The 12,405-nt window shown below is 37.5% G+C and overlaps 1 protein-coding gene across 18 annotated transcripts in view; it reads left to right on the plus strand.

Annotated features, from left to right (window-relative positions):
• The window catches only part of neo1b (neogenin 1b), a 301,615-nt gene extending 290,191 nt beyond the window's left edge, over window positions 1-11,424 (plus strand). For 4 of the 18 annotated variants that reach the window (XM_087311359.1, XM_087311360.1, XM_087311361.1 and 1 more), the window contains exons 24-29: window positions 675-883; window positions 4,631-4,723; window positions 6,173-6,319; window positions 6,632-6,883; window positions 8,124-8,236; window positions 9,763-11,424. In XM_087311359.1, the coding sequence (XP_087167485.1) occupies window positions 675-883; window positions 4,631-4,723; window positions 6,173-6,319; window positions 6,632-6,883; window positions 8,124-8,236; window positions 9,763-9,846 (898 nt within the window). In that variant the 3' untranslated portion in view covers window positions 9,847-11,424. Of the gene's footprint in view, window positions 1-674; window positions 884-4,630; window positions 4,724-6,172; window positions 6,320-6,631; window positions 6,884-8,123; window positions 8,237-9,602 lie in introns of all 18 variants that reach the window. The other 14 variants (XM_087311362.1, XM_087311365.1, XM_087311366.1 and 11 more) reach the window with 7 other exon arrangements.
• The last annotated feature ends 981 nt before the right edge of the window (window positions 11,425-12,405 follow it).

Consider the following 12,405-nt stretch of genomic DNA (forward strand, 5'->3'; position numbering starts at 1 on the left):
GTCCAAAGACATGCAGTACAGGTGAATTGGGTAGGCTAAATTGTCCGTAGTAATTGAGCGTGTATGGATGTTTACCAGAGATGGGTTGCAGCTTGAAGGGCTGCTGCGTAGAACAAATGCTAGATAAGTTGGCGGTTCATTCCACTGTGGTGACCGCAGATTAAAAAAAGGGACTAAGCCGAAAAGAAAATGAATGAATGAATGAATGAATGAATGAATGAATGAATGAATGAATGAATGAATGAATGCATGTATATAGATATACATGTGTGGAATGGATCTATTTGCCTATATACGTTTATATGTGTATTTATGTATATATGTGTTATTATTTTTGCTTGTTTGTTTTGTTCCCACTGGTTATGTTCTTAAAAAAATCAAGACAAACTAAGTAAAGAAAAAAGAAACTAAATATTACAAAGATTTCTGATTGATCATGTGACACGAAAGACTGGAGTAAAAGTCTGCTGTACATCACAGCCATAGATGACATTTTAAACTACACTTTCATGTGTAATAATATATATATTTTCACATCTTCTATTGTAGTTTTGATCAAATAAATGCAGGATAAGCTGTTATACATTACATTCTGCAATCAAATATTAAAAAAGCATATGAAAAACGTGTGTGTATGTGTAAATGTGTCATTAAGCATCTCTTTTCTTTCTCAGGAAACGTGCGGCCTGTAAGTCGAGCACCAGCTCCCACAAATACAAGAGCTCCTCTAAAGACCTGAAGCCTCCAGATCTGTGGATCCATCACGAGCGCCTGGAGCTCAAACCCATGGACAAATCACCAGAACCAAACCCTGTGATGACCGAGACGCCCATCCCGCGTAGCGTCCAGGAGCCGGCGGTCGAGACCAGCCACCAGAGACGCGGTGAGGACACACACATACAAATATCCATCAATGACATAATTTCGATCTCAAAGCCTATTTAGCTGTAAGAGCACAGTGATTTGCATTGGTTTGAATTATTATCCAAAATCAAACGTTATGCAAATGCAATAGGTTATTATTTAAGTTTAAAAAATCAGCCGAAAGGTTAATAAATATTTTTAGATATGGTTAAATGTAATAATAATTATATATATATATATATATATATATATATATATATATATATATATATATATATATATATATATTTATTATTATTATTATTATTATTATTATTATTATTATTATTATATAACACTGCCGCGCATCCATGCGATAGTATCGTGTAACGCGATCTTGCAGGGGGGTGATATGGCGATCTGAAAATTTCGTATATCGCCCAACACCACTACACAGTCTTCCAAACTCGTGGTTAGTGATAAATAGATGCTGTTTCCCAAACGTATTCTGTACACGTGATTTGAAGCGGAGCGAAAGTTATGAAGTGGTTACGAACATGCTGCTCTTGGTGGGTTTTCTTTTAAACACAACAAATTTTGTCTTAAATGAGAATAAAAAGTTAGCAAAGCATTGAATGCCTTCATTGTAGATCTGTGCATAACCTCTGTTATTTAATGTAATCAAACGTAACATCTAAGGGCCCTTTCGTACACTTGGCATAAAAAAATGCTATTTTCAGAGCAGCGCAACAGTCATTTTCACGTGTTTGTGCCACGTTGTTTACAAAGCAAATCCATTTGCACCACATTGTGGACTCGTGTATTTCAAACAACCGAAATAGACCGCGCCATTGACCGACTAAAAGCTGCTCTAAAGTCCAGCGCAGAGCGCGTTGGTTATGCGCCTATGCAGGTCCAAACATTTACACATTGCTTAAGACATGCAGGATGTACAGCAACACACAAATATCCTTACAATTAAAGGATTAAAATGCTACAAAGATCTCGTAGGGTTTTTTAGTTTAATTATGACAATCTGTATAATGTTGTTATTATTTTTAGCAGTGTTATTTATTATATGCAGATTTATATTTGCTTTAATAAAAACAAGTGTAGATTTGTCCAGCTGTCGGTTTTGGACTATATGGGGCAAAAGAACAGGACGTGTTTGGATATAACCACACTTGGTTATTATTGTTCATTTATTCGTCTGCTGGAAACTAGAGCTGAATCTAGAAATAGTTCTGAAGCAAATCTTTGTGCTTAACAAATGAAATGGAATATGTAGGCCAGGGGTTTTCAAAGTCTAAGACAGTGGGCCTCCCTTTTGACACAACTTATCCATTGGCGCCCCCCTCCTCCCAAACAGGCGCACACACACACACACACACACACACACACACACACACACACACACACACACACACATACATACATATATATATATATATTGTTACGAATTAAATTAAAAATCCTTAATCAAAAAGAGATGTAACCAAAAACGTAACAAAATAACAGGGATTAAAAATATAATCCCTGGTGCCCCCGCGCTCTCTCTCCCCAAAATATACCAAAAACACAACCACTAAGAATTAACAAGAAAATATGATTTATTTACAGAAATAAGGAGCAAAAATAACATCAGGAGGGGTTCAGCCAAAATAAATGACAATAAACCAAGCTAGCTAAATTAGATTAAACTTCCCTAGAAAACAAATAAAATAAAATACAGAAAACTTACCTCCCTACTAACAAACACAGGAGAAAACGAAAATAACAAATAAGGCACCAAACCTCCCTACATGCTCCAAGCCCGACAGGGAGACAGTAAACCGGGTTTCAATCGCCGGTTAAAAATTAACACAACGGCATCTCAATATACAAGCAAACACTCATGGAATCACGTTCTCCACTGAGAACAAGCGGGGAAAATCGAGAGAGAGCGGGGAGCCATTGAACCCATGTTCTCTGCAGGTTTTTATAGCCGCCGCCAATCATGGTCCGTCCCAAAGTAATCCGCTGCACCTGCGAATACTTGGAGTGAGAAAGAGAGAGAGAGCGAGAGAAAGAGAGAGAAAGAGCGCGAGAGCGCAAGAGAGAAACCACACACAAGCCTACACTACACTACTCGTAACAATATATACAGTATATATAAAGACACAGACAGATGTCAGACTGTTAACTCACTTTTATCATCATTTGCGTGAAAGTGCAATTATTTACAGAGTAATAACAAGTACTTTAATATAACGTTTTTAAAACTAGGATGATGGTTCAATATGAATAGAACAGATCCAAGAACTGTTCATCCCAGTCAAAACAGTCGAAGTTTAGCGGGTCTCATGCTGTCATTAGCCAAAATATCTTGACAAACCACACTTAAAGGTCGTTGTTCATCAGCTGGTCCTGTCCACGTAAATCCTAAACTCAAATACTGATCATCATATCGTCGTCTTTTGGGTTTAAGCACTGAACTTGAAGGCTTTGAATCGGGGGGGTCTCAGAAACCGATCCATTGTGTTAGCAGGCATATACCTGTATTGGCGGGCTTGCCAAACAGAAGCGAATTCACAGCTATGGCCTTCTGGGTAAAAAAGGTTCTTATTTTTGACGTATTTTTTTGCTTTGTTTAATTAAAACGTTTAAATATAATAAAAAATACATATAATAATTAAACTTAATAATTATATTTTTATTATATAATATTTTTTCCCGCGCCTCCCCTGACATGCTCTGGCGCCCCCCAGGGGAGGCGCGCCTCACACTTTGAAAACCCCTGATGTAGGCTAATGGATTTACTCCACCAAAGTAAAGGAGTAAAGTAAAGAGAAAGTAAAGAGGCCGAATGGAGGAGGCTCGTTCTTTATCCTTGCACTGCAGATGCTGTTACACTGTTTTCTCGCTAGTGAAGCGTTCAGATTGTCCACTCAGTTGTTCTGTTTTTGACTCTTAAAGAGGATGGGAGATGACACTTTGATTAGTTTAATGCACGTTATGCTTAAAACACACCCAGAACTCATTAAGAGAATAAGCACAACCCTGTTAGACCATGTACCGCATTAAAATAAAAAAGTGGATTCGGACATGCCCTTAATGCTTTTGCACTATGCGCTTTAGACTTTGCGCTTAGATCATTATAATAGAGCCCTAAATGAGAGATTGCCTTTTTTTCACATCCCGATGTTGACTGGTACGCCACTCACCTGCGTGAGGCACACTCAGAAATGCACAATGTGTTTGTTCTAGAGATGTGTAGTGATTGAAATTAAAACAATATAAATAATCAAATCTGTGTAACTATTCTTAAATAATGACAACACAACTACACTAGTCAACTCTTATTTGACTGATATCCAACATGTTTTGAATGTTTAATGATGTGAAATGTTTGCTGGCATCACGACGGGTTTGTCAGTTTCTGCTGCATAACAGTGGAGACGTCTCTGCAGATTCACAACTGATGGTTAAGGATGTCATTTCCATCCATCTGCACCATCCAGCAGCACATCTGTGTGTTTGTTATAAGTGTGTGTCTGTCTGTGTGTGTGTGTATTAGCTCTACTTGTGAGGCCACACCTATATAGTGAGATATCCAAACAAGCCACTAGTGTTGACATTTCACTGCTCCTCACTGAGTGCTTATAAATCAGACACAAGGTGTTGTATTAGTAAGGTTAGGGTTAGGGTTAGGGGCAGGCCACAGACACTATCTTTAACCTGATAGAGAAACAATAGTCAATGTAATATCCTCACTGAGATAGTGAAACAAACCTGTGTGTGTGTCCAGGACATGATATGGAGGACAGTGTGTCCACTTTGCCTGGACGGAGAGCAGTGAGGCCCAAAATGATGATGCCGTTTGACTCTCAGCCTCCGCAGCGTAAGTTTACTGTGAGAAGAAAGAGGCACTATGCCGAGTATCCCATCATGCCTCACTCACCTGTCCTGTGCTCTCCACTGTGTGTTTGTGTCGTCATCTTATATTAACAGAGTAGATCTAACACTGGTGATCTTTATTTTTAGTAGCATTATTAGCATGAGGACGAGTCTGAAATAGGTTTATAAGATGGATATTTCTGCACTTTATTTCTGCTTATTATTCAGAACTCAACATTTTTTTTTGTAGTTGTATTCGTATATTCGGAAATTTGGTATATATATATATATATATATATATATATATATATATATATATATATATATATATATATATATATATAAATATATATATAGACCAAAAATATATAGACCTAAATATATATATATATATATATATATATATAGAGAGAGAGAGAGAGAGACAATACATATATAGACAAAAGAGATGTACACACACACACACATATATATATATATATATATATATATATATATATATATATATATATATATATATATATATATATATATATATGTAGACCAAAAATATATAGACCTAAATATATATATATATATATATATATATATATATATATATATATATATATATATATATATATATAGAGAGAGAGAGAGAGAGAGAGAGACAATACATATATAGACAAAAGATATATATATATATATATATATATATATATATATATATATATATATATATATATATATCGTTAAAAAAACATATATATAGACAAAAAATGTATTTATTTATGTGTGTATATGTATGTATGTATATATATATATATAGACCAAAAATATATATAGACCAAAAATATATATAGACCAAGAAAAAAATATATAGACCAAGAAAAAAATATATAGACCAAAAATAATGTGTGTGTGTGTGTGTATATATATATAAATCAACAAAAAATATATAGAGAGAAATTGTTAAAATATAAAATAACTATTGTTTTTAAATTAAAAACATTTAAATCCATAATAATTATATACACATTTTAATTAAATTATTTAAATTATTAATGTTGTTATTATTATAAAAAAAATACATCACATTTTCAATATTTTATTATATTTAATTATTCAAAATTAATTTGGATTTTCTGAATGTTGTTAAATTGAATAAACATCCTTATAAATGTTTTGATTATATTTATTACATTTATTTTTAACGGATTATATTTTATATTTTAATTAATACTTAATTATGATTCATTTTTGTAATAATGTTTTAATTTTGTCATGATTTACACGCTGACATTTTAATATGAAATGTATAACTTTATTTAAAAATAAATCCACATAAATGAACAGATGTTTAATATCAGGACATAAATACATGTCAATATAGTCTGCAGAACAGCTCTGTGTGTTTAAGAACATGTCATTGTGCCGTGGTGTTTACCTCATTGTGTGTGTGTGTGTGTCTCAGCTGTGATCAGCGCTCATCCCATCCATTCTCTGGATCATCTTCATCATCATCATCATCATTATCACCTGCCGCCGCGGGGTTACCTTCATCACCAGATCAGCCTGAGAGCCCCGGCCACAACACACACACACTCAGAGAGAGCCGCCGGTGAGACACACACACACACACGGAGTGAGCCGCCGGTTAGACACACACAACACACACACACACTGAGTGAGCCGTCGGTTAGACACACAACACACACACACTCAGAGAGAGACGCTGGTGATACACATATACAACACACACACTCAGAGCGAGTCACCGGTAAGACAACACACACTTCATATACTGCACATCACTATATGTGAACTTCAGGCCTACTAATCCTCTAGTAGACCTGTCGTCTGTGTGCCATTTCAGATATACTTTCTAAATAATATTATAACGCTTATTATTATTGTTGTTGTCTGTGTGTAGAGTCAGCGAGGAATCAGCCGGCTGCACCTGAACCTCCAGTGGCCCCCAGTCAGCCCATCACCACGGCTGAGCTCCAGAAGTCGACGGAGGTGATAAAAGAGGAAGAATCGCCCGGTGTAAACCCACCGACGGCTCACGTGCGGCCCACGCACCCGCTCAAGAGCTTCGCTGTGCCCACCGTCACCGTTTCTGCACACAGCCCATCCACATACGACAGCGCATTACCCAGCACCCCTCTGCTGGCACAGCCCGGTCAGTGTCCTGCCTGAGAAAACACACTCACACACACACTGACTTGTTCCTATGTCCCAGTGGGGACTCTCACAGCTGTAATGATGTTTCTATTATACACTACCTGACAAAAGTCTTGTCGCCTATCCAAGTTTTAGGAACAACAAATAATAACTTGACTTCTAGTTGATCTTTTGGTGTCGGAAGTGGCTTATATGAAAGGCAAAGGCCTCTGGATTACATTTATTTGACCAAAAATATGATCACGCCAATTTTTAAAATGATTTAATTAGTACAGTAAGGTCTGACTTTGCTTTGACTAAAGTCTCATCGCTGAGCAGAAATAATGTGCAGTATAGAATATAAAGTCCTGCTGCAGTGGAGACAGCATGAATATTGTGTCTGACTCCATCCTGAGCTTGGAGGACTGCATCCATACATCTCTGCACTGACTCACATCACTGATTAATAGTCATCTGGAATGGCAAAGAGTTCCAGAGTTCATCAAGATGCCTTGGCTTCATCTTCAATGCCTCCTCCTTCATCTTACCCCAGACATGCTCAATAATGTTCATATCTGGTGACTGGGCTGGCCAATCCTGGAGCATGTTGACCTTCTTTGCTTTCAGGAGCTTTGATGTGGAGGCTGAAGTATGAGGAGCGCTATCCTGCTGGAGAATTGTCCCTCTCCTGTGGTTTGTAATGTAATGGGCAGCACAAATGTCTTGATACCTCAGGCTGTTGATGTTGCAGATCTCTCGCACGCCTCCATACTGAATGTTCCCCCAAACCATGATTTCTCCTTCACCAAACTTGACTGATTTCTATGTGAATCTTGGCTCCATGCTGGTTCCAGTAGGTCTTCTGCAGTATTTGTGATGATTGGGATGCAGCTCAACAGATAACAAATCCACCTTCTGCCATTTTTCCAGATGATCGACCAGAAGTGGAGTTATTATTAGAGCTCTTACAACTGAGATCAAGACAAGACTTTTATCAGGGAGTGTATAAAGCGTATATTGTGTCCCCCAGCCCCTAAAAACAGCACACACGGCAAACAATCTGCATATTTACATTTTCAAATACATCATTCTGTCTGATTTATAAGCATGTTTACCCATCAGGGCCCCGATTTTGGCCCCCATGAGTCTGTGTGCATTCAGGTTTAAATCGCCACTGGGATATAAAAACAAGCACACACACACACACACACACACACACACACTGCTGATGTTCAGACATGCTGTTGTGTTTGTTTCAGGGGTTGCAGGGAAAACCGCCTCCATCGGCACACTCAGCAGAGCTCGAGCCCCAATGGCGGTCACCGTCCCCAGTGCTCCTGACCAATCAGAAACCAGCAAGATGCTCGACATGGTGAGCGCCGGACACACGTTTTACATTTATTCATTCAGTTATTCATTCATTTTTTCATTTGTTTTTTTATTCATTCATTTATTATTCTTTTTTTATATTTTATATTATTTATATTGCTCATTTATTTATTCCATTTCTCATTCATTTATTTTTTCATTTGGTCATGTATTTGCTTATTTATTTATTCAAATATTCATTTATTTGCTCATTTATTTATTCATTCATTTGCTCATTTATTTATTAAAATATTCATTTATTTATTCTTTTGTAAATATTTTCCCCCTATATTGTTTATCTTGTTGTGTATATTCTAGTTTTATGCATGTTTTACTTTTTTCAATAAATCAAAATAAAAGTCCAAAAATCTAAAAATAAATATTGCGTTAACAAAATGAAGCATGTTTTAAGCTCCAGTAAGAATTTGTACAACTTCACAAATTCGTGACAAGTAAACAACAATGTACTGGTATAATTATATATAAAATGGTCATAAATTGTCAAGTTGTAGAAGTTCTTTATTGATTAATTAGCGTTTTAATGTAATGAACAGACCCACGTAAACATTTTTGTTATTGTCAGTGTGAATCTTAATATTAGATTTTTTTTTATGTGTCAATAAAAGCAGACACTATTACAAAGTCAAGTACAGAATTATTCATACTCCTGCTGTATGAATATTTCTGGGCTTGACTATGTATGAGTGTATACATATTTTTACAACAGTTCAGTCTGGATCTCGAATCTAATGATTGGCCGATATGATATTCTGCAATATCAGCACTCGTACAGCCTCTTCACACACACACTCTGACAAGTAGTTCGTCAAACAGAAAGGTTTTTGAGACTCTGTGTTTGATTATTTTTTTAAATACACGATTATGCTGTCAAACTGATGTATAAACGCAAATCACACGAGTAGCAGTGCATTGTGGCTGTATATCGGCACTGCTGGTGCACTAAGGCAGTCGGCCTACGGCCTCAAGTCAACGCACGCCAACCACCAGTGGCAATATACAGCTGTATCTCACTGTTACTCATGTAATATTGCTCATATATATATATATATATATATATATATATATATATATATATATATATATATATATATATATATATATATAATTTGTTTTACGATCATGATTTTTAAAGTGGTGTGATCTGGACGGCCTGTTATTTCTGAAAGTTTGAGTATTTAATTTGTTGTTTTTTGTCCCCATTTCTTCTCTTTTAACCTCCTGGCTGGCTACATTTGTAATGCTCCCTAATGTCTAATGATGCATCACTCCAAAACCAAATGATCCTTTGCTCCTTCTTTTGATTTGCGTTGTGCTTCTGAAATGCATGCCTGCTGTTTGTTCTGTCATAGGTTGCACTGTAGCGTCTCTCTTCCATCTCTCTCTCTCTCTCTCCAAACCCGTTTCCCTTCCTCTCACTCTCCTCCGTCCGTTTATGTTCCTCCGTTGTCTCGCATCCCTCAATCCTAACTCTAACACGGCTGCTGTGGCTCCTGTGGCTCTTTCTCCCAGACGTTTGAGACGGACGAGCTGTCTGAAGAAATGGCCCATCTGGAGGGTTTGATGAAGGATCTGAACGCCATCACCACCGGCTGATGAAAGGCTTTTCTCACCGCGTCCTCAGGAACAACCACAGGACTTGTGAATGAAAACCCCGTCATCCTGCATGGAGGGAAGTCCAGCTCAATGCCATTTTTCTCAACTCCTCGGATCCGTTGAGTTGTTTAGAGGATTGTATTTATGTATTCTACATTTTTTTAGCCTCTGTGTAGGTTTTCATTGTGTAAATGCTCATTTTTAAGACTTTTATTTTGTATTTTTGTAAGATGAAAACTCAGACGCTCAAAACGTTGGGCTTTTCATGAAATGCGAGCAGAATCATTGTGTGTACATTTCAGTTTGGCTGTTTTTATGCAAATCGATGCCTCTAAACTGATTTATTTTGCATATTATTTAACCTAATGATTATTAGATATAATTTTAAGCATTTATACATAATTTTGATAGTTTAATAATAATATTATTAGAAATATCTGCACAATCTTGATAGAATTGGTCCTAATACAAAGCCCTGTGGCACTCCGATGGTGAAAACAGAGGGTTTGCGATTACCTGCAGTGATTTCATTGATGAACCCACTCTTAAAGGCTCGAAAACAGCATTAATTTAGTTAATTTAGCAGTTTATTAGTTGCGTTCTCCATGGATTTGCTTGAAAACAGTCATCAGACAACACACACACAATCATGTCTGCTTGCTCATGAATTCTCATGAATGTTTCATGGCTTTATTTCGGTGTCTTACATCGTGTCGACGTTTTCCCATCATCAAATGTGGACGGAAAAGGGAGATCTCAGTGTTCTGTGTGGACGCCGGTAGCATTAAAAACAACAACAAACCTGAATATGCATTTCCACATGAAGTTCTCGCTCTGCTCTGAAGGCCGATGTTTGGTGCTTCAGAAACTCCTCAAACGTGAGAACAGCGAGTGAATGAAGCGGTTCCTCATATTCGCTCCTCTTCCTCAGGACCCTGACGCCTGTTTTTGGGCCCTCGAGCTTCATCATGAAGGAGTTCAATGCCAAGTGACTCTCGGATTTTTCTACTTGTGAGAGGTAAATCAATATATATATATATAAATATAGATGAATATAAACGACGAACTGCAAACGTTTGCTTACATGAATACTTTGTACACTCTCCAAAAGGACGATTTTTTTATATCCTTCATGTTCGGGTTGGTTTTTTTATATATGAAGACGACGCATCGCTTTGTAAACATTTTCCATGTAAGTTATGAACGGTTCGATATTCTGCGTTGTGTTTTTGGCCGTGCTGTTTAGCCGATCCCTTCTCCCAAAGAATGAGCGGAAGAAAACATCAGCGAACTCTTGCCTTGCTCGTGTACAGTTTCCCACGTCATGAATGTCCATGTGGCTGTAACCAGGTCTGCTTATGAATACAGTTGTTGTTTGTGTTTACAATAATGGGGGATGATTTGAAAAAAGAAGAAGAAAATAAGAAGACACGAGCCATGTTGTGTGGCCGGCGTAACGTCTACCGTCATTTGCACTTTTTATATTTTGGATTTGAAATGAATCGCTGATGCCATGTGAAATATGAACCTATTTTATGTAACGATGATGTCACAAGTAAACGGCTGGTTTCAAAGACATTCAGCTGTAGTTTTATGTTAATGAGATAAACGAGAGTGTGTTGCTTTCATTCTTTTCAGTTTTCAGAAAGACGGAAAATGCAAATCCAGTATGTTTAGTTATTATTCTAGTGTTAGTAGTTGAGGCCACTTAAACTACACTGTGAGTACTTTGTATTTATTTTCTGATGCAAGTGCACTGTGTTCATAATGTATTGCTGAACACACTTTTGAGGTGGGATGCGGGTATGGGTTATGAACAGGTTGGGAGGTATGTGTACGTTTAAGGTAAGTGTTAGGGATGGTCAACAGTAGGGGTGCTCCGATCAGGATTTTTGCAGCCAATACGGAGTATTGATTCCTTGTCATAGTGATCGGCCAGTTCAGATGCTTTCTATAACTTTGCCATTGCGTAAAGCAGTTTCCCTCACGCCCCCACACATAATTTACCCCCCTGACATGATGTAGCTTCTGATGTATATTATATGGGTGTGCATGAGTGTTTTCCTCTGCTTGTAAACACATAAACTTAAACACTTATGATTGGTTCACGAGATTGGCCAGATTAGCAAGTACCAGTCGAGTCATAAAATGTGATTATCGGCCGATACCGATCTTTGATCAACACTAATCCCTGGGTGATACCGATCTCTGGCCGATACCGATCTTTGGCCGATATCGATCTCTGGTTGATACCATCTCTGGCCGATACCGATCTTTGGCCAATATCGATCTCTGGTTGATACCATCTCTGGCCGATACCGATCTTTGGCCGATATCGATCTCTGGCTGATACCGATCTTTGGGTGATACAGATCTGTGGCCGATACCGATCTCTGGTCAATACCGATCTCTGGCCGATACTGATCTTTGGTCGATACTAATCTCTGGCCAATACCGATCTTTGGGCGATACCGATCTTTGGCCGATACCGATTTCTGGTCGATACCGATCTGTGGCCGATATTGATCTGTGGCCGATATTGATCTTTGGCCGATACCG

Source organism: Danio rerio, chromosome 25 (assembly GCF_052040795.2).
Source record: "Danio rerio strain M-AB ecotype USA chromosome 25, GRCz13ab, whole genome shotgun sequence".
Classification (NCBI taxonomy): domain Eukaryota; kingdom Metazoa; phylum Chordata; class Actinopteri; order Cypriniformes; family Danionidae; genus Danio; species Danio rerio.